General features: G+C 40.9%; 1 protein-coding gene across 6 annotated transcripts in view; it reads right to left on the bottom strand.

The window, feature by feature from the left end:
* dennd4c (DENN/MADD domain containing 4C) overlaps positions 1-23,728 on the bottom strand; it is a 201,057-nt gene that overhangs the window by 17,925 nt on the left and 159,404 nt on the right. For 3 of the 6 annotated variants that reach the window (XM_081350713.1, XM_081350716.1, XM_081350714.1), the window contains exons 17-23: positions 22,018-22,224; positions 13,111-13,239; positions 12,296-12,443; positions 10,427-10,576; positions 10,182-10,310; positions 9,618-9,767; positions 8,312-9,420 (exon numbers count right to left, since the gene is read on the bottom strand). In XM_081350713.1, the coding sequence (XP_081206839.1) occupies positions 8,312-9,420; positions 9,618-9,767; positions 10,182-10,310; positions 10,427-10,576; positions 12,296-12,443; positions 13,111-13,239; positions 22,018-22,224 (2,022 nt within the window). The remainder of the gene's footprint in view (positions 1-8,311; positions 9,421-9,617; positions 9,768-10,181; positions 10,311-10,426; positions 10,577-12,295; positions 12,444-13,110; positions 13,240-22,017; positions 22,225-23,728) is intronic. The other 3 variants (XM_081350715.1, XM_081350717.1, XM_081350718.1) reach the window with 3 other exon arrangements.

The raw sequence follows: 23,728 nt of genomic DNA, 5'->3' as shown, positions 1-23,728 counted from the left end.
TACAATTTTCTATTTATTTAGCCTTGTATTGTGACAGGAGAAGACATATTTAGCTGCTAGCCATGCTGTGCTTTTATCTTCCCCTAATAAAATAAGAAGCTTTTTGTCCTCAGTGTAGGTAGTGAAGCCTGGTATATGTTTTTCAAATTTTTGGAAATATTTGTTTCTTAAGTCTTCAGATTTGGGACATGTACATAGGAAATGTAATTCTGTTTCGATACCCTGGTGGCAGTGTGTACAGACACGTTCCTCTCTTGGTCTCCACACTTTTAAATGTCTACCTCTTTCAATTTCCAGCTCGTAGTCACTGACTCTGTATTTTGTTAAAATTCGTATTTCTTTTGGATTTTTTGTTTTGAGATATTCGGCCAATTGGATATCTCTGTTCAGGAATTGATAACAGAGGAGTTTGTGTTGTATTTTATTTTCATTTTGCCATTGTTCTGTATACTCGTCTTTTAATTTAGTTTCAAATCTTTTGATTGAAGACTGAGGATTGTGTCTGTGGCGACTCTGATGCTCAGTGTACCTCCTCTCTCTCTCTCTCTCTCTCTCTCTCTCTCTCTCTCTCTCTCTCTCTCTCTCTCTCTCTCTCTCTCTCTCTCTCTCTGCGCATGTGCGGGCGTTTGTTGAGCGGAGTGAGTGGTGTGGTGAGTGTGTGGTCTTTTTTGTGCCCGCTGTGGCTTTAAAAGATATTTCCCCCCTTACTTTTTTGTGTTTTTTGTTGTTTTGTTTGTTGTTTTGTTTGTTGTGAAATTAGCAGAGAAACCTAACTGAGCGCTTGCCTAAACCAGTTTCGCACTGGGAAGCATGGCGACTCAAGGAGTTAATGTTCTCGATTTACTCACGCGGCGACACGGTGTGAAGGTGGTGGCTGCGGGGAGTGTGGAGGAGTGTAGTGTAGCGGTTGGTGATATGTAGTGGGTCATGAATGTGTGTTAGCGGCGTCCAAAATGAACAACTCAATTGTACTGTTTTTAAATACAGTAGAGAAAGCGAATGAAGTTGTTGGAAAGGGAATACACATACGTGGTTTATTTACTCCAGTACTACCTCTTTCTACTCCCGCTAAAAAAGTCACCATTTCAAATGTACCCCCCTTTATTAAAGATGAGATGTTGAAGAAGGAATTGTCACGCTTTGGCAAACTGATTGCTCCCATAAAAAAGATCGCTATAGGATGTAAATCGGGTTTAGTGAAACATGTGTCGTTCAGGCGTTTCACGTTTATTATTCTGAACGGAAATAGAACTGATCTTGACGTAAATTTTAAATTTAAAGTGGATGATTTTGATTATACCGTTTTTGTAACTACAGACACGATGAGGTGTTTTGGTTGGAAAGTCTGGTCATTTGATCGGCGGGTGCCCGGAAAACAGCGCTCATCACAGTGGGCAGAATGATGGTGTAAAAGGTAACGCTGAGCAGAATAAAGATGGAGAAGTCGCCAGTACTACCAATTCTAGTGGTCCAAAAGTAGTGTCTGTAGAAAAAAATGTTGAATCTGTTCTAAATAGACAAAGCGTTGAAATTGATGAAAGAAACGCCAAAAAACCCGAAATTGTAACCTGTGAGTGTTGAAAACAGTATTGATTGTGGAGAAGCTCTTGGTAACACACAAACGAGGTTAAATCAGTTTTCTGATACTGAGTTACAAGTGGAGAGTGTAATTCAAAATGAGGACACATTAATGGATATGGATCAGGTTGTTTTTAAAACGCCTCTGAAGAGGAAAAAAAATGACAAGAGCATGGTTTTGAAACAGGCTAGAAAGAACCAAGAAGAGAATAAAGTGGATAATGAAAGCAGTGAGGGTGAGTGCTCTGATTCCAGTGGCTTGAATATGGAGTGGATGAGATCAAAAAATTCTTGAAGGTGACCAAAAATATGAGAGGAGTGCAAATTGATGAATATTTTCCAGATCTCAGAAGACTTCTGGAAAATATTAAGTGTTTAATGAGTGAAGGAAGATTTACAGATAAAGAAATAGGCCTACATCGTTTAAAAAAAATCGTCACAAAAATTCAACTCCAATTGAATAATGATGATAAAATGGTTTAGTATTTATACCCTTATTGGATGTATTGCTCTCTGTGCTGTAGTTTCTTTTTCATTTTTATTTATAGGTGACATTCGCATTGCATCTTTAAATGTGAATGGGGCTAGAGATTGCAGAAAGAGAGCTCAGATATATGAAGTAGCGAAACAGAATAAAATTGATGTCCTGTTTTTACAGGAGACACATAGTGACGCGAAAATTGCTGTTGAATGGGCTAAAGCCTGTTTTATACTTCTGCGTCGAACTCACGCCGTAGCTACGTGGTAGGCTGTGTGTAGCGCGCGTACCCTCCGGCGTACCCTGACGTGCACCTCTCCAAAAATGTAACAACGCGTCAACTCTACGCGGACACAAGCGCTGTGATTGGTCTGCTGGGACCCCTCCCTCGGGTTTCACATGCTCCCTCTGCAAGTGTAATTGCGCGTCAACGCGGACAACGACGCAGAAGTATAAATGAAAACCAACGCGTTGACTACAGTGTAGAGGCTTCGGCGTAGGTCCGACGCAGAAGTATAAAACAGACTTAAGGAATGGGGCGGTCTTCTTTTTCTGAGTCACAATACTTCACTCAGTAGAGGAGTTGCAGTTTTGTTTAATAAAAATTTTGCTCCCTCATCTTGTTCAGTAGAGGAGATTGTAAAAGGTAGATTGTTAAAGATAAAAGCACAGATAGAAAGAATGTTGTTTTTAGATCAATTGAATACAGTAATAGAAAAATGTGATAATGAAGAATTTTTGGTTGTGGGAGGAGATTTTAATTGTGTCGAAAGAAATATAGATAGGAATCATGTAGAACCACATATGGCTTCACGCCGAAAACTGATACAAATGATAGAAGGGAATGAGCTTGGTGATGTAAGGAGAAATTTTAATCATGATGTTAAACAATACACATGGACGCATGCTCGTGAAAATGTGTTGTCGATGGCACGATTAGATAGATTTTATGTTTTCAAACATCATCTTAGTTTTTTTGTAAATGGCTCAATTCTTCCAGTAGGTTTCTCTGATCATAGTTTGGTTGTGTGTAGAATGATTGTTAGTTCTGTTAAATTAAGTAGTTCTTATTGGCATTTTAATGTGACATTGTTGTCAGATTTACAGTTTAAAGATGTTTTTAGGTTTTATTGGGAGTCTTTTAAAGAACAAAAAGATCCATTTTCCTCTTTACAGGAATGGTGGGACATTGGGAAAGTAAACATTAGGCAACTGTCAACAATATACTCTAAATGTCACAAGAGTTTTAACTCAGTCTATAAAGAAGTTAGAAGAGGAAATTATAGAAATTCAAGTTTTAATTCAAGAAACAGGAAATCAAGACCATTTAGATTCTCTCTTCATGAAAAGATCAGCATTGTCTGAATTCTATAAAAGAAAGGCACAAGGGGCATTGGTCAGATCACGTTTCCAGGATGTAGAGCAGATGGATGTTCCATCAAAGTTTTTTTTCGGATTAGAAAAAAAGAACGGTCAAAGACGGTATATTCAGAATTTAAGGTCTGAAGCTGGGGTTCTGTTATCAGACCCAGTCGAAATGAGAAAAAGAGCAGTAACATTTTATAAAAATCTTTATATTTCTGATCTTAGGATAGATCGAGATGTTGATGGTTTCTTCTTTGAAGATCTGCCAAAATTATCAGAAAGTACAAATGCAAAACTTAGTGAAGATATAACTTTAATTGAACTGTATGAAGCTCTCCAGAGTACGCAAAACGGGAAAGTTCCAGGGATAGATGGGATTCCTTTTGAATTCTATAAAGCATATTGGGGCATTATAGGAGAAGACTTGCTTGCAGTTCTTAGTGATAGTTTGGTCGGTGGTTTTTTTACCACTTAGTAGTCAGAGAGCAGTTCTTACACTCCTCCCAAAGAAAGGAGATTTGAGTGATATTAAAAATTGGAGACCAGTGTCTTTACTGTGCTCTGACTATAAAATTCTGTCTAAAGTATTGGCGATTAGATTAGGGAAAGTTTTAGATGACATAATTAGTCCTGACCAATCCTATTGTGTGCCTGGAAGATCTATATTTGATAACATTTTTTTAATCCGAGATTTGATGGATTTTTCAAAGATTTGTGGTGTTAATTTTGGCTTGATTTCCATTGATCAAGAAAAGGCATTTGACCGCGTAGAGCATGATTATTTATGGAAGACTCTAGATGCCTTTGGTTTAATTTGTTTTTTAAAGGTTATATTAAAGTATTATATAATGACATTGAGAGTATGTTGAAATTTAATGGTGGCTTGTGTTTTCCTTTTAAAGTTTAGCGTGGAGTGAGGCAAGGTTGTTCATTATCAGGCATGCTCTATACATTTGCAATAGAACCACTTTTGCAAAGATTGAGAAGGGTATTAAAAGGCCTCACATTGATGAACTGTGAAAGTACTTTTGTTTTATCAGCTTATGCTGATGATGTTGTTGTAATTGTAAAAGAGCAAAATGATGTGAACCTTTTAATGAAAACTTTGGATGATTTTGAAATGGTATCAGCTGCAAAAGTGAATTGGTCAAAAAGTGAAGCTGTTTTGGTGGGAGAGCGGATAACAGTGCCCCCCAAACTCCCTGGTGGTTTGACATGGAAAAAAGATGGGTTAAAGTATTTGGGAGTTTATTTGGGGGATGAGTCTTTTCAATTAAAAAATTGGGAAGGGATGATTGAGAAAATAAAGGGCCGCTTGGATAAATGGAAGTGGATTAAGAAAATATTGTCCTATAGGGGTCGAACCCTTATTATTAATAACCTTGTTGCTTCATCTCTTTGGCATCGACTGAATTGTGTTGACCCACCACTACTTTTTCTTGCTAAGATACAATCGATGTTGATAGACTTCTTCTGGGATAAGATGCACTGGGTGATCCATAACATCTTGTATTTACCAAAGGAAGAAGGTGGACAAGGACTTGTGCATCTACAAAGTAGGACAGCAATATTTCGTGCACAATTTATACAACGTTTCCTGACAGGCCCAGAGTCTGTAAGTTGGAGACCAGTGGCAAGTGATATTTTAAAAACTGCTGCAGGTCTAACTCTGGACAAATCTTTATTTTTATTGGATCCAAAAACTTTAAATGTGGAGAAATTTCCAGTTTTTTATCGGAATCTTTTTAAAGTATGGAGTCTTTTTAAACTCCAAAGGATAAACAATCCTGCATCGTTGTATTGGCTTTTGGAAGAGCCATTGCTTTATGGTGCAAGACTGGACATTACTAATGCATCAGTGTCACTGACAGAAGCCTTTGTAAAGGCTAAAGTGGTGACTCTTCGTCAATTAATGAGTCTGGCAGGACCAGATTTTATTGAAGTGGATGCGGTGGCAACACAATTGGGGTTTAGATCCACTCGAGTGGTTGAAAAACTATTACGAAAGATACAGACTATCCTTACAGTGGAAGAGACCGATTTACTCAAGAAACATTGTGAGGGAGAAATTACTCCCAATGATAAAGATTTTTTTCCAAGGTTGATGGTTTCACCTAATTTAGAGGAGGAAGGTGGAATTTTTCTGGAATCAGAAAAAGTAGTGGTCATGGACTTTAAAGAAGTGAATGGCAAGAGATTGTACAAGTCATGTGTGAAATGTTTTAATAAAAAAGCATTAAATGGAAAAACTGATACACCTTGGCGAATTGTGTTAGGTTTGGATGAAGTTTTTAAGCCAAATTGGAGAACTTTTTACAAGCCACCATTAAATAAGAAAATTGGAGATTTGCAGTGGACCTTTATTTGAGGTTTTACAAAATTTGTTTAAGTCTTTTGATGAAGAATTTCCAATGCAAGCTTTTATCTTTGGTGTTAAATATACAAAGAGACGACAGAGAGAGTGTCAGTTGTTAAATTTTGTTTAGGGCAAAAGTAAAATGGCAATATACACGAGTCGGAAAGATAAAATTGAACAAAATCAGGAATTTAATCTGGTGTCTATGTTTGGTGCCATGGTGAAGTCAAGAATTTTGATTGATTTTAGGTTTTATAAAGCTACTTCATGTCTTGCCATGTTTGAGGATATTTGGTGTTATGGAGGGGCTTTGTGCTCTGTTGTAGATGACAATCTTTATTTTATTCAATTTATGTAATTTATTTTAAATAGTTTGTTTTTAATGTTTTAAAACACTTAATTTGTAATAAAGGTGTTTTTCAAATTCAATTCTCTCTTTCTCTCTCTCTCTCTCTCTCTCTCTCTCTCTCTCTCTCTATATATATATATATATATATACACTGTAGTATGCCTACGTGTATTGCATTAGCTTAAACTGGGAAGAGTCATAGCACTTGCATATTGTTGTCCTCCTATTGTTAGTTTAACTGTAAATCGCTTTGGATAAAAGCGTCTGCTAAATGACTAAATGTAAAATTGGCTTGACATTCGCACATTTAGGGACCGTCTCTAAAGTTGCATAAAACATTGGCATATATGTTTCTAACTTAAATAGCAAACTTAAATTTATTTGAATAAATATCAAAAATCCAAAGGGGGCGCATTATGCCTGACACTACATGAACACTTTACAGTTGGTTTTATGACTGTAAGTCGTTCTATTCAAATGCTATCAAAGTTAGAAACGTGTATACCAAAGTCGTATACACTTTAGAGACGGTTCCTAAATGTGCGAATGTCCAACGCATAGGTCCAACGTCAAGCCAACTTTGAGCCAGTCTATCACTGGGAAACGCTCAGCATTAAGCTTTGCGCGTTAAGTTCATATTCTGTCCATCTGCTTGCCTGCGAGTTTGGTCTTTTATATCACTGTAATTAGTCCTTTAAGCTACGTTAAGCGTTTTATATGTCCAGCAGGAGAATCCTGAAGTATTGAGGGAAACCCTAATAGCCTGCATGCAGCATATTGTCACAATATAAAGTTAAGGCAACTAAACAACCAAGAGAAATATATGTCAACCTCAAAAATGTAACATTGGATATGTACATCCGCATCCGCATCGCATTCACGGCAGAGAAAGATGCATGTAGGCTACACAGAAAAAGTAACCGTGAAGACACTGAATTTAACAATAAACTGGCGTCATAATAATCACAAATACACTTACATTTCTGTAAATGAGTTTTATGATTGAATGGCTTGCTCTAACTGTTGCTGGTCTTCGTCAATAACACGCGCTTTTGCACCCCCTGCTGGTGAGATTGACTAACAGCAGATGGAGAGTATGCTCGGCAATCTACTGATTTTCCTGCAGTTCCTGGACGTCAATGTTGAATTTACTGTCAAATTTGAACCACTCAATTTTTGGAAGCGAATTTGCAAAGCGAAATAAAATTGACCGAAAATTGCCTGTTGAATATTACAGGTTGTATTTTTAAACAGTTTGAATATTTTGGAAGTGAAATATGAAAGGTGAATATGGATTATTGAATTTTTAATACTGAAAATGTGTTTGAAATGTTTTTAATTGAAATATTCACAGCTTAAATATGCAACCATGTTGAATTTCAGCCCTAAAAAATATAATGCATTAAAATGCAAGCATGGTTAATGCAATGCCTATTTTTTTCAAGTAGTGCAATTCAACAGGCTTTTTTATTTCAAAAACATTTGACATTATTTTACTTCCATAACTGTGTTAGGCTACAAAGTTCAGCATTGCTACCTTTTATGCAATGGGAGTAGATCTAAAAAATAATGGTTTAGTGAACACTTTTCACAATTAGTTCATCTTGGAAGCTGTAATAATAAAAGCAAGTTTTCAAAAGAGTTACACATGTACAATGCTTATTTCATATGCAAAAATGTTACCTAATTATAGCAGTGGGCATTTCTGTTGAAGTCTTAAAGGAGACATGCCCCTTTAAATGGAGTGTTTAAATCAGAGTATAATCAGGGTATAAAAAGGTTTTGATGAAAATGTTTTACTAACATGAGTGCACCTCAGGAAATATCATAAAAAAAAAAAAAAAAAAAAAAATTCATGAGCCCTTTAAAAGCCACTGCCCTCAACAAACAGCAGGAAGGTAGGATTGTTGTATTGACTTTTTTTTTTTTTTTACCTTCCGTCTATCCCTGGCTTTCATTCATAACATCAGTGAACACCCTTGGAATGTATGTTAAGCAGTCACAATCAAGAATTCAAAAAACAGTATGTTACTAAATCATAAAAGAGGTACTTTGTTCACCTATTTACTCTTGAGATAAGTTTTTCTGTCTAATGTGGTCGGATTTTGATCCGTCTGTACTATGATCTCTGATTAAGAAAACCTCTTTTGATTTTCTAACAACTTGTTTTCTTTTGGTCTCTCACCTCATCATCGGAGTAGGAGTAAGCTGAGGCCACTGCATCCCACATCTTACTGGCCACGTTGGCTGCCTGCTTCATGCCTGACTTAAGCATATCTACTTTTGGCCCTACCAGGAGAGAGTCCATCTTGATGCCTGATATGGAATTGATAACAGATCCCAGTGAGCTGCTCTGTGATGACTTTACAAGAGCGGTCAGCGACGATGACCTTTGACCTGCAGAGCCTGGGGTCTTGGGGGACTTGAATGCAAATGTCTTAGAGCGTGTGACGGCAGGGCTACGTTTTGGTGTTTCAGTTGAACTAGCCACTTTGACCGGACCAATCGGAAGGCTCGATCTTCTTTCTAAAGACTGCTTAACTGCAGGAGAGTCTGGACAGTTCATTGATTCATGATTTGATCCCTGTTGCAACTCCATGCTGGGAGATCTACCACTAAGAGGTTTACCACTCATGTACATTTCAATCTCATCTGCCAGATTCCTTGACACCAAAAGTGGAAAGGGCTGTGTGGACTCCTGGCTCTGGATGGAGGTTACATCCTCAGTTTCGGAGGCAAAGAGAGACAGAGGATCTGCCCCCACCTCAACATCCTCCCTCTCCACAGCTTTAGAAGAGGAGGAACCAGTGCTAATGGTTCGCCCAAGTCCTTCACTACCCTGGGGTGTTGCTGCATCAACTGAATCTTCCAGCTCTCTACTTTTCTCCACTTTCTCTTCTGCAGTACTTAATGCTTTGTGCTCCTTCTCCGGCTTATCTTCATGTTCCTCTTCCTGGAGGGCAGGGCTCAGTGTAGCCTCCGTCTTAAACTCTTTAAAGGGAGCGATGGTTCCAAAAGGAGGAGGGGTCAGACTGCCAGAGAACACGGCTGCGAGTATTTTTGCATCCGCGCCCATGTGATCAGCGCTGAGCTCCAGACTGCCCTTCTTTTGTAGCATGCCGGCTTTGCTCTCCGCACTGAAACTGCAGCTGCGCTCCATGAAGGCTTTCACCCTCTGCTGCTGTCCAGACTGAGACACCTGTGAATCTGGGATTCCAGAATCATCCTCCACAGGCAGGGTGACATCTTCACTCTTTTTACGAGGCATGAAGAGCTTACCTGTACAAACACCTGCTGGAGACATGGAAGACAATGAAAGCAATGGTACTTAATTTCAGGAAGCACTCAATAAATGCTAGAATTTGCTTGTCCAGAAAGAAATATCAGTACTTGGCAAGGCAACAAAAGTTATGTGTAAAATAAAATGCTGCATCAAGGAACTTGTACCAAGTTATTATTAATCATATCAGTGTACATTTCCAGTTACTTACCAGTTTCTCCCCTGCCTGCAGTGCTGTCAAAGTGGACAGGGATCTCAGTGGACAGTTTAACAATGCTGGCTACACAAGGTGCCATCTCAGCAGGGCTAGGGGGCTCCGTCACAGCTACAACACTGTCCACAGAACTAGCAATATCAACCCCTGTAAAGAGACAAAAGGAGGAAACTATCTTAGAGAAATTATCCTGATGTCAATGTACATTACAATAGACAATTTAGTGCTGTAAAAGGAACTGTATTAATGCATGTGATTAAAGATAATTAACAGTTAATTCTGAATGCTGTTAATGCATTCACTCAATTTGACATCTACAGTATTTCATTCTGCTTCAGTGATATAATTATCCTAGAACCTCAACAAGAATAAAATATTACACACAAAACAAATTGGTGTCATTTGTATAAACATGAATGACAATGGTATTATAGTTAAATATTTGTTAAATATTAAGTGCATTAAGTGTAGGACAATTGCATTATTTAATTATTTCAAAGTTGCATTAACTTCAATTAACTTTTAATTAGCTATATAAAGTACAACAATCCAGTGCAGTACCAATTTGGGAGTTGGTTGCTTTGCTATTGCTGGTGTGGCTGGTAGACAGAGGAGCAGAGGTTATAGGTCCATCTGCAAGGTCCTGGGGCAGCTCATCCTTAGATCCATAACCCTGATCAGACTGACCAGCTTATGAAATCATAAACACAACACATACTCAGTCAATAAAACAAAACATGGAAATGTTAATAAAATTATATTTAATTTCACATACATTGTATTTGAATCACACAAGGCAACAATACCTGTACTATATTGACTGTTAATAGCGCCCTCAACTAAAAGGCCGTGGGAGAAGAGTATGTGTTCCTCTACAATAGGTTCATTTGAGCTGTCTACACTGCCATGACTCAGTCTGTCTCCATCAGCACCTGCTGCTGTACCTGCAGAAAGCTCTGTATGAAAATACACACAATTTCACAGTCATTTCATAATGATAAGAACAGAAGATAAAACTAAATATGAGTAACTTTTTTTTTTTTTTTTTTAATGATGTTTAATGTTGACAATCAAGACTAAAACACATCTCTTTAACCTGGCATACACATAAAAAAATTATACATTCCTGTTATTCAAATCAGTTAAATGATTATTAGGCTGCATAAATTAGGTCAGCCAGAACCGGGAACACCTATAACACCCTATGTACTCGTTAAATCATAAGAAGAATGGCATCTACTTTAATGTTAGTCTTTCTGTTTATTCCGAGGTTTACTGTAATCAGCCGGATCCAGGCCGTATCCAGATCAGATGGTGGACCTGCGCCTAGACATGACCTCAACGCATGATGTAGTCAACTGGATCCGGACCATATCCAGACCAGATGGAGGACCTGCACCTAGACACGACCACAATGCATCCCTGAAGTGTCAGCAGAGATTGCTGCAACTAGACTCTCCCCTGTGAAGGCCTCATCGACACGACAGCCATCGGCACTGATCCTCAACAAACTCGTCTCCATACCCATGATGACTCCGATCTTCAACCAGATGGAAATGGATAATATTCTGATTGTTCCAATCCAATCTGACTTCTGACCTATAATGCTGCCTGAATCATAATCATACACTGTTCGTTTGTTGGCCAGAGGAGAACTGGCCCCCCGACTAAGCCTGGTTTCTCCCAAGTTTTTTCTCCATTCTGCCACCTGATGGAGTTTTGGTTCCTTGCCACTGTCGCCTTTTTCACCTTTGTTGTCATTAGCTTTTGGCTTGCTTAGTTGGGGACAGTTAATTTAATTTAATACTCAACAATATTATTGATCTGCCTGCACTGACAACATTATATGAGAACTGAACTGAGCTGGACAATGACATTACGGTTTTCTCCAGAGCAGCCATATGTATAAATGAACTAAATGAATAACTTGTTTACAACAAAAATGAAACATCACTGAACTTACTTAAGTTGGACTGTGACGCTATTTTGTTCTGAAAACAAACATTGTTGCATTATTTTCCTGTTATCTCTGTAAAGCTGCTTTGAAACAATCTGAATTGTAAAAAGCGCTATATAAATAAATGTGACTTGAATTTAATTTAAAATTTAACAGCCTGCAAGAGATTCTAATGTGTACAAGTCTGTCAAAATGGCTTCTGTGGTAATTAAATGTAAAAGGCAGTTCAGTGGATTTAGCCTGAATCTTCAATGTAGACAAACTATTTTCCTGTTTCACCTACATGACATTTTCAACATTTTTTATCATGTATGGGTGATGAGTAGAGATAATCTTGTCTGATGTTGAGGATGGCAGTTGCTAGTAAAAGTGTTAACCTGGCATTTATGAACATTTGACCTAAAATTATAATACAATATTAATCTAGTTACTTAACATTCTACTCGCAATAACCTGTAACATATTTTAATAGACGGAAAACTACTTACATCATCATCTATTATTATAGGTAAATGTAAATCCATTCTGTCTGAAGTGGGGCTAAAACATATACCCTCTGGGGTTGAATGAAAATTTTAAAAGACCAGAAGGGGGATATTAAAAGTAGAGGTAGAGGGAGGGGCAGGGAACCCCACCTCCAACATAAACCTGTTTCTAACTACCCAACTCTAGGGCCACAATGTATAAACATTAAGCATAGGAAGGAAAGAACTCGAACCTGTGGTTATCAGAGAAGGACCTCTACGAAGAGCTGTCCCATGCAATGCATGTTTAAACTGCACCACTCCTCGCACCAGGTTCCGCATTTTGGTCCACATGAAGAGTCCGCTACGGTTACGGCTTGGCCAATGACTTTCCAGGACAGCCTGGACAAAACACAGCAATTGACAGGTCAGGAGTAACCATGACAAATTGTTTCAACATGGTAACACATTGACATTTGTAATGCTCCCCTTCAATGGAGCAACAGGACCAGATCATTTCATGATGCAAAATATTCAAGATGTTAGATGGAAGATTTAAAGGCATTTTCTTTTGTGTGATATCTAAAATATTCTAATTTATAAACTCTCAAGTGGAATAATCCCATCTGGCAATGAACATTTGTAAAATTGTTTGAAATGCACCTTTTCAGATTGTTCAATTAATGTATCTTTTAACAAATCTTGAGTTTTGCATTTCTATGCCTTCAGGCTCAGAGGCACCAGACAATGAACTACAATGAACTCTGTAATTTGACTTTCAATCACATGTAAAACAATCTCTCACATTACTGAGGCATCTGAGTCTAGAGAAAAAATAAAAATAAAAATGACAAATGTTTGACGTCTACAAATTTAACCAGTTTTTTTGTCGTTGTTGTAAACTCATAATTTTGCTAGCTAAAAAAAGCTAGTTATGTGTAACAGAAAGACACTATTAAAAAATAATACCATGCAGCTTAGCAGTTTCAGTATGTAAGGGCAGAGTGGTCTTCACTGTGCTCTGTGGTGTAGTGCTATAGTGCATGATAAGTAAGTGAGCGTTCCTCACCTTGTTGTAGTATCCATAAGTAATGGCATTGGGTTCAACTCCAGCCTTTTTCATCTCCATTAAGACACGCACAGCCATGACGGGCATCCCCCACAGACCACACAACTGCATCACCACACGGTAACACACCTGTTAAACACACCGTTTTTGCTGTAGGGTCATACCAAGGTCTACAGACACAAGTCATTCTTTTTAGAAATACATGAGTCAATTTAAATGTTATCGAGCCAGCAGCCATATCACTCTGTAGCCCAAGACTGGTTGCCCACTGGTAGCCCTCCTTCGGATAAGACATTAAACCGAGGTCCTGACTCTCTGTGGTCATTAAAAATCCCTGCGTGGAGGAACGCAGACCTGTAAACGCCCTCCTCACCTCTAAACAAAGAATCAGAGACTTCAGTATTCCTCTGCTTTTCATCGAGTTTGGAAGACTGTGTTTGTGCTGTGCTGTTTACCTTGGATTTACCTCGGAAGAATTAGAAGAACACAATTTGATTGTGAGAAAGATTTTTAAGGTAAGACATGTCCACGCATAATAGTAAGAATGTTATTATTGCATAAACTTCACATTGTAGCTACTAGTTAAACTGGTTCCAGACTAAAATGTATGTATGTATATATATATATATATATATATATATATATATATATATATATATATATATATATATATATATACTGTATAACAAATATATAACATATCTTTTTTTATTATATATATTTTATATTATAATTTTTTTTATATATGTTATATAGACAGAAACATGTTGAAATGTTGGGGATATTTAATTTAATTAATCAATCAACGATACTATTGATCAGCATTACCAAACGTAGACGTTCCACTAGAAACAAACATTGATGTATTGTTCTAATTTATTGCTGTGAAGCTGCTTTGATACAGCCTGTGTTGTGAAAAGCGCTATATAAATAAACTTGACTTGACTTGACTTGAAATATGTTCTCTGCACACCCTGTGAGTTTGAGTCACTCTCGCTGTGCGTTTGAAAAGCAAAATGCGCCAAACATTAGGCTTCATGTTTTTACTCCAATTTCATTTCATAACGTCATAACGAATGGAAACTATAGACTATACGAATATAGGCTATTGTTATTATTTTATGCAGCCCTACACGTATATGCCTACAAAGCACAATAAACCTGGTATATATATATATACACACACACACACACACCCACATATATATATATATATATATACACACACACACACACATATATATATATATATATTATATGTATATATATATTATATATATATATATATATATATATATATATATATATATATATATATATATACATATACATATACACATACACATATACATATACATATACATATATATATATATATATATTGTGACGAGTCTCTCTGGGCATATCAGCGTCGCCCTGGCAACCAACGCACAGCACCTGCACGTCCTCATCACGGGCTGATCGGTCACAGCTGCAGCCCATCATCAAGCGGCTGTAAAAGCCGCCACTTCTCTCACTTCGACAGACAACCTGTCTCATGCTGAACGTGCTGGTACTAACCCTTTGTTCCTCACTTAACAGAAGGCAGCGAGTGACCGACAGCCCGACTGAGCACGCCTGGACACCCACCTTCACGAGCACGAGGACTTCACAAGAGCACCAGCCACGAGGACAGCACTCATCTTGTTTCACCGTTTCACCCTTTTTTGAAGTAACACTAATATATCCACCCTCCGGGGCTATTGTTCACTGAGCGACCTTGTTGTGTGATTTCTCACCCGTGACATCTGGTGGAGAATGCGGGCAACTGCATGAGAAATCACACACAAGTGTTTGCAGTTCACCGCAGTAATATTTTTTCTTTCTCTCTGTTCACCACCCCCAGCACCGATCGGCGCTCTCTCTCTCCGTGGAAATGGAGGAATTACTGCAACGCCTCACAGAAGTAAGCATCCGTCAGCAGCAAATAATGGAACATCTGGCCACTCGGCAGGGCAGAGCTGAAGAAGACATCGCTGCCCTCAATGCCCAGCCGTTTCCACTACCTGACCCCCGAACGCGAGCGACCCGACTTTTACCCAAAATGACGGCTCACGACGATGTGGAGGCATTTCTACAAATATTTGAAACCACTGCTAACCGTGAGGGATGGCCCATAGAAGATTGGGCTTCCGCGCTGGCACCCCTCCTCACTGGTGAGGCTCAGCGAGCTTATTTTTCCCTACCTCCCGCGATCACTGACGACTACAGGGAAGTGAAACGTGAGATCCTCGCCCGGCTGGGTCTTTCCCCCATCTGTGCAGCGCAACAGTTCCATGAGTGGGACTTCAAAGTCCGGGTGCCAGCGCGAGCCCAGGCCGCTGATTTGGTCCGTCTGGCTCAACATTGGCTGCTGGACGGGGAACCCACCGCAGCTCAGGTAGTGGAACGAGTGGTCGTCGATCGCCTCTTCCGCGCCCTGCCTCTGTCCCATCGTCAGGCGGTGGGTATGAGGAACCCCGCCACTGTCCTCGCCTTGGTGGAGGCGATCGAGCTGGCGGATGCTGTCCACCAACGGGAGGCGGGAGAGAGAGTGCCGCCATTTCCCTGGAGGGTGGTCCAGGAGCGACGCGCGCCGGAGGGCACCTCGCGCGCAGTTGGCAGACCGACAGTTCCGTCTCCGGTGGACGAGCCGATGCCTACTGCTGAACCCTCGACGCCCCCGCGGACCTGGCTGGCGGGCTGCATCCTCCATCAGCGCGTTCCACCTGCGGCTCCAGAGGCGGATGTCAAGTTGAACGGCAAGCTCATCCGCGCGCTTCTGGATTCGGGCAGCGCCGTCACCCTCATCCAGGCCCATCTGTGCCCTCCTTACCCCGGCCAGAAAAGTTACCTACCGATCACGTGTGTGCATGGAGACACCCAACAAGTTCCAGCTCGCCGCGTGAACATCGCTGCCGCCCATGGCACCTGGCCCGTTGAAGCTGGATTGGTGAAGAACTTACCAGTCCCACTACTGCTTGGAAGAGATTGGCCGGGGTTTGACCGCCTGCTCACCGCTGCCGCCCAGCCCGCCAGCCCGGAACGGAACTGTCGCCGCCGTCGCCGGCCACAGGGACCACGCTGCCGGCCGGCGCTGCTAGCTTCGGACAGCGGGAGAGATGGTGAGTCCCCCTCGTTAAATACTAACCTCTTCTATGAAGTGTTCCAACAGGCCAGCGAGGGGGGCTCTTTTGCCAAAGACCAGCGGGAGGACGATCGTCTGAAACACTGTTGGAGTCAGGTTAGAGCCATTGACAGCAAAGACGTCCTCCCACTGGGACTGGGACCTTATGATCCCCTACGTCCTTTTCGGCATCCGCGAGGTCCCTCAAGCCTCAACTGGTTTCACCCCCTTCGAACTCCTCTTCGGCCGCCAGCCTCGGGGCCTGCTGGATGTCGCTCGAGAAGCCTGGGAACAGCAGCCTGCACCCCACCGCACGGTCATCGAGCACGTAAAACAGATGAGGGAGAGGATAGACCGCGTCATGCCATTAGTCTGGGACCACCTCAGCAAGGCACAGCAGGCCCAACAACGCCACTATAATCGGGCAGCCCAACCACGGGAGTTCCAGCCGGGAGACAGAGTTATGGTTTTGGTCCCTACCTCTGCCTGTAAATTCCTGGCGTCGTGGCAAGGGCCATACACCGTTGTGGAGAAGGTTGGACCAGTGACTTACCGGATTCGCCAACCTGGAAGAAGACAAGCAGAGCAGTTATACCACCTCAACTTACTAAAGAAGTGGCAAGGGACCAAAGACCAACTCGCCGCCCTCAGTCTCACCGATCCCGTGGTTGTCGACATGAATCCCCACCTGTCGGCTGCCCAGAAGACCGAGCTGCAGCACCTGGTCAGACAGTTTTCAGATGTGTTCTCCCCTACGCCCGGGCAGACTAACGTCATCCACCACGACATCAGGACGCCCCCTGGAGTAATCGTCAGGCAACGGCCCTACCGAGTCCCAGAAGCTCGTCGGCAGGCTATTGAGGAGGAAATCCAGGAAATGCTGAAGTTGGGGGTAATCGAACCATCTCGCAGCCCATGGTCCAGCCCTATCGTGATGGTACCCAAGCCGGATGGCACCCTCCGCTTCTGCAATGACTTCCGCCGGCTGAACGAAGTCTCCGAATTCGACGGCTATCCCATGCCTCGGGTCGACGAGCTATTAGACCGCCTAGGGAGGGCCCGGTACATCACAACCCTGGATCTCACAAAGGGATACTGGCAGGTACCACTTACCTCTTCTGCTAAAGCGAAGACTGCTTTTTCTACCCCTAGTGGCCACTGGCAGTACCGGACCCTTCCCTTTGGCCTGCATGGAGCACCAGCGACCTTCCAGCGCATGATGGACATCGTCCTAAGACCCCACCAAGCGTATGCAGCCGCATATTTGGACGACGTCGTGGTGCATTCCGAGGCATGGGATGAACATCTGGAACGTCTGCGGAGGGTGCTCTCGGAGCTCCGGCGGGCTGGACTAACCGCCAACCCCCGAAAATGCCACCTAGCGTTGTCCGAGGCGAAGTACCTGGGATACCAGGTCGGCCGAGGCCTCATCCGCCCCCAGGAAAAGAAGGTAGAAGCCATACGCGCCGCTCCAAAGCCTCAGACAAAGTCCCAGGTACGAGCCTTTTTGGGGTTGGCGGGGTACTATCGCTGTTTTATCCCCAACTTCTCCTCTTTAGCCGCCCCCCTGACAGACCTGACCAGGAAGGGGCAGCCCGAGAAGATCTGTTGGACGACAGCCGCCGAGGAGGCCTTCGCCCTACTGAAGACGGCACTGACGGCGTCTCCGGTACTCCGCGCTCCTGATTTCGGCTGCCCCTTCCTGCTGCAAACGGATGCTTCTGACACCGGACTAGGAGCCGTCCTGTCACAAGTCCAGGAAGGTGAGGAGCATCCCATTCTCTACATCAGCAGGAAGTTGTCCCCGGCAGAGAAGAACTACGCTGCCGTCGAGAAGGAGGCCCTGGCCATCAAGTGGGCAGTCCTGGAGTTGCGCTATTACCTCCTTGGCCGTAAGTTCACCCTGCTGACCGACCATGCCCCTCTACAGTGGATGGCCCGGGCAAAAGATACCAATGCCAGGGTGACCCGCTGGTTCCTCGCACTCCAGGACTTCCACTTTGAAGTACGACATCGAGCCGGGGCCGCCAACGCCAACGCCGATGGACTCTCACGGATGTGGACAACTTTTTCAGGTCTGTCAGGGGTCGTTCCCCACCCACCCCTTGTTTCACCCCTACTTTCTCCCCTCGTTCCCAGGGCCAGAACGACGCTTGGGGGGGGGAATGTGACGAGTCTCTCTGGGCATATCAGCGTCGCCCTGGCAACCAACGCACAGCACCTGCACGTCCTCATCACGGGCTGATCGGTCACAGCTGCAGCCCATCATCAAGCGGCTGTAAAAGCCGCCACTTCTCTCACTTCGACAGACAACCTGTCTCATGCTGAACGTGCTGGTACTAACCCATTGTTCCTCACTTAACAGAAGGCAGCGAGTGACCGACAGCCCGACTGAGCACGCCTGGACACCCACCTTCACAAGCACGAGGACTTCACAAGAGCACCAGCCACGAGGACAGCACTCATCTTGTTTCACCGTTTCACCCTTTTTTGAAGTAACACTAATAAATCCACCCTCCGGGGCTATTGTTCACTGAGCGACCTTGTTGTGTGATTTCTCACCCGTGACAATATTTAATTATAATAAGTCATTTTGAAAACGCAATTTTAACCAGAAAAATCTAAAATGTATTCCCAAAATCGTGCAGCCCTATAGTTTCTCTTGATATCAGCATGGTCAGGTTTTTTATTTATCTATTTATTTATTTTTATACAGATGCCACTGAAGAGTCCTGCTGACTTCAACATTCACATGAGTCTCTGTACATGACCATGGTAAAATGAAAAATCAAACACCTTGGAAATGACAGGTATTTACTATGTTTCAGGAATGGCACAAAGTTATTTGACTGTCTCTGTCTTTGGATCAGTGTGTTCAATAATATGCTTTTTTGCCCTTTGTTGTGTATCTTTGGATTATGTTGTGTTGAAAATAAATGCAAGCAATCAAAAAGCCATTCTTTTTTAAATCTCTACTCATTCTTTGTTTATAGTTCTCACAGCCCCACCTGATAGGGCCATTATGGGAGGGTTTTTTTCTTTCTCAGATGATGATGATTCACACCTCCTCGTATACAGAGCTTTCTTACACAAAACATGTCTTACAAATTTTAAATCAATATATTGTTTTATCTGAATGAGTACGCAGGATGATTTTCACATAGTTTTGAGGCAAATATTCATGGCTACGTGGTCTTGTGAAGAAATAATCAGTATGGGTTTCATGACCTTATTTCAGTGACCATTTTTGTTGTTATTGTTTTCCATAAACCACGCAAAAATATAATTATCTCAAAACTACAAACTTTTACATACATGCTGCTTACATATTTTTGTAGCAGAGTTTGTGCTGAATACAGTGTAATCAGACTTTAGCCATGAAAATGTCAAGTAACAGAAATGAGCACAAATGTCAGAACACCTCCAGGGCACAGAAAACACATCAGACCCCCAGAGGGTTAACAACTGTCTTGAAATAAAAAAAAAAAGAAAAAAAAAAACCTGACATATTATAATCTGATCACTTAAACAACCTTGGGTGGTGGGTCAGGGTTGCATATAATGTGTCGAGTTAAGTGTGAAGGATTTTTTAATTAATCATAACTAATCTTTCTTTTTCTTGCAGGATTAACATTTATATGCTTTTGAAAACTAAATGTCCCTAGCACTTGGGCCAAAGTTAGTGTGTCTGAATATAACAAAAGGGAAACAAGACTATATATATATATATATATATATATATATATATATATATATATATATATATATATAGAGAGAGAGAGAGAGAGAGAGAGAGAGAGAGAGAGAGAGAGAGAGAGAGAGAGAGAGAGAGAGAGAGAGAGAGAGAGAGAGAGAGAGAGAGAGAGAGAGAATATATAACCTCATGACTTGAGTAACAAGGTGAAGTGATCAAGAAACCCAGATTTTAACCCAGAATTTAAAACATGCTTCTGTTTTATAAAAACTGTTGTACCCTTTTTGTTGGGAGGGAATCTCTCTGAAATTGGTCAGAGATCCTCCAGGACATGATTAAAGCATATTCAAAAGGCATTGTCTGTAGTCTGTCTGATTACTGGTGCTGTACAGCAGGCTAGACACAAGAGATCTTAAGTCTATTCTCAAGTGATAGTGTTTAGTGGAGGAGCACTATAGATCTTATTTCTATTCTCAAGTGATAGGGCTGATGCTGAAGGGGAACACTTGAACACTTGTTGAAGTGGAGATGCCAGTAGAGTATACATTTGTAGGTGTCGGGGAAACCTGGTTTAACTTAAGTCATGTTCGTAGGGGAATTTCTACCACACTAAAATACTCTGTTTTCTTCTTTAAAGAAACCACCTTAACCAACCAACTCAGATCCAGGCCGCAGTTAACTTAAAACATGCTAAGAGAATGAAAAAGCATCCCAAATATTACCAATTTACTTTTACTGACATTTGCTATGTTCCAAATAATTTTAGCTGCTTATATTGTATAGCTTATATTTAGTAGCACTGAGTATATTTAGTACACTGGGTTATAAAAAGTTGTGTGAAAAAGCGAATTGGGACCAACAATCAATAAGAGATCAGAATCCATTCACAACTGATTTTATATTGAATAAATGCTGCAAAAAATGATAATAAAAATAAAATAAAAAAATCTTTAAAAACATTTATACACAGGCATTACCTTCTTGATATATACAGTAATATAAATAAGGTATATAATAAAACTAGGGATGCACCATATTGCGCTTGTGAATTATACTCTGATTATTAAAACTGAATTATTAAAACTGATACCACACAGCGTGTACAGGACAGTGTTCATATATCAAACACTGACAGCAGACAAAGAAACACAGACAACAGAACAAACAGAGAAATGGATATATAAGAGATTAAAGATGTCTATGAAGTAAATGTATCTAATTAATAGAATATTAAGCATATATTTCATATTTACGCCTGTATAGCCACGGTGTGTGAGCTAATAAGGAGATTAAGAGCACAGCGACACAGGCATTGCAAGCGTATCTCACAGACTTCGCTGAAATGTTTGTGGTCCAATCAGATATGTCAATAGCAAAGAAAGTAAAAAGATGCACCTATTGCTAACATTACTTGATGGTAAGGAGAGAGATAGTGAGAGAGAGAGATAGACAGAGCACGCACACTTTTGTTGAATACGCTTGATTGCTGATCGCTCACTCAGCAAACACGCGACAGATGGATTCAAACTAAATTGTATATTGTATATGTACTAGTAAACCATAAACTGTTATGTGATTTATGTATAACGTGGTACATTATTACAGGAAAACGTCATGTGATTACTGTGCCGCTGCACTGGAGCTGCTCGAAATGTGCGGCGTAGATGAAATCCGATAGAGCAATAGAATGAACAGTGAATAAAACAAAACAATAACAGAAGCTTGTACAATACATTTTAAGAGGCATAATTAAGCATGAAAACAGCTGAAGGAAACATCTATTTTTAGATCCATTTATCTTTATAGTCAACTAATATGATTTATTCTTTTTGTTTCTCTAGCCAATATTTTTTTAAATTACTGTATTTTAATTATTTAAATAATATAATTATTTATTATAATTATTATATTTAAATTAGAAAATATAAATGCAATGAAAATACAGGTCTCAGTACTCAGGGAGTACCAAAAATGAAAGTATCAGTATCTGACTCATTCTGGGAAAAGTGGTATCGGTGCATCCCTAAATAAAACAGAGGTATTTTTGTCAAATATTGTGTCCACGCACCTCATCGAGCACCTCCACCTCAGAGCTCCTCATCTTGAGCAGAACATTGAAGGCCTGCTGCATGGCGCGGGGTTTGGACTGGGCTGTACGCATGCTGGCAGGAAGACAGATGAACCACAGACTGTAGCAGTGACTAAACAGACACTTTGCCCATTGGGGTGGATTGGAATAGAAACGCTTTGCCAACTTGTAGGCCAATTTGATTTCCTGTGTGGAAAAAGAAGTTTGAGTTTCAGAGATGGCTATTAAAGGGCATTCTCTTGTTAAATAGATTTTAGCTGCAAGAAACAAATGTAACTAACAACTCGACAAATCAAACCCGTGTACCCAGTTTTTTTACACTTACTTATGCAGCATTTTTAAAAAGTAATTATTATTATTCCTTTAGTATTGCATGGTTGGGAAAAAATATAGAATAGTTATAGTTGTGCAGAATAGTTAGAATAGTTGTGCAGCTTAGTGTCACGGTTCTCAGGTTCACTGACTCATTTGTTCTCTCTCTCTCTCTCTCTCTCTCTCTCTCTCTCTCTCTCTCTCTCTCTCTCTCTCTCTCTCTCTCTCTCTCTCTCTCTCTCTCTCTCTCTCTCAATTCAATTCAATTCAGAAAGCTTTATTGGCATGACAAAAAGTACATTTTGTATTGCCAAAGCATCACAACAACATAGAAAATGATTTAGAACATTTAGTACACAAAATTATAATAATAGTTAAATTAAATAAAAAAGATAGTATTATATATATTATCTTGGCTAATTATTGCAAAAATAATAATACATAACAGATAACATAAAGCAATAATAATAGTGTAAACAAAGATTAATAAATAAATAAAATAAAATAAAAAGGATTATATTGCAGAAATCATGTATATAAAAAACAAAAATAAACAAACACTGAACTTGAACATTATATATTTGTGTAGGTGTGATGGGATGGGTTAGGCTGTGTGTGTGTGTGTGTGTGTGTGTGTGTGTGTGTGTGTGTGTGTGTGTGTGTGTGTGTGTTTGTGTGTGTGTGTTTGTGTGTGTGTGTGTGTGTGTGTGTGTGTGTGTGTGATGGGGTGTGTTAGGCTGTGAGTGAGTGTGTGTGTATTGGGCGTTTGCTGCTCTGCTCGTCCCTCAGGATGTGGAGAGATGCTACAAATCTTGCTGCTATATTGGAGCATTTGGCTTCTTCGCCAAGGATGAATCTGAGTTTTTGAGTTGGATTACAGGTGTTAAATTGGGGAAATATCTTATTAATTTTGGGGTAATATTGATCTCTGATGTTTTCATATTTTGGGCATTCTATGAGGAAGTGCAGCTCGGTCTCCGGCACTCCCAGAATGCAGTGCGTGCAGAGTCTGTCCTCCCGGGAGAGCCAGGTCTGTCTGCGCCGGCCCGTCTCGATGGCCAGGCTGTGCTCGCTGAGTCTGTACATCGTCAGGGTTTTCCTGAGCTTCACATCACTCACTGTGCTCAGGTAGCTCGCAACAGTGTACTCTCGATTTAGTGCCGAATAACATTCCAGTTTGTGTTGGTTTTGAATGGTGTTCGTCCAATGGGTGATGTACTTGTCTTGTTCTGTGTTGATAATTTGTGCAGGCCGAATGTGTGTGAGTGTGTGTGTGTGCTGAGGCGAGCTGATCTCTGCAGGAGAGAGCTCAGTCAGTCTCAGCACCAGCTGGCACAGGGGACTCCTCGCTACGCTCAGCTCTTGGTGTTTGAGGGCT

The sequence above is a fragment of the Scardinius erythrophthalmus genome, assembly GCF_964197995.2.
Source record: "Scardinius erythrophthalmus genome assembly, chromosome: 2".
NCBI classification, from domain to species: domain Eukaryota; kingdom Metazoa; phylum Chordata; class Actinopteri; order Cypriniformes; family Leuciscidae; genus Scardinius; species Scardinius erythrophthalmus.
This window is presented reverse-complemented; position numbering and strand designations above follow the sequence as displayed.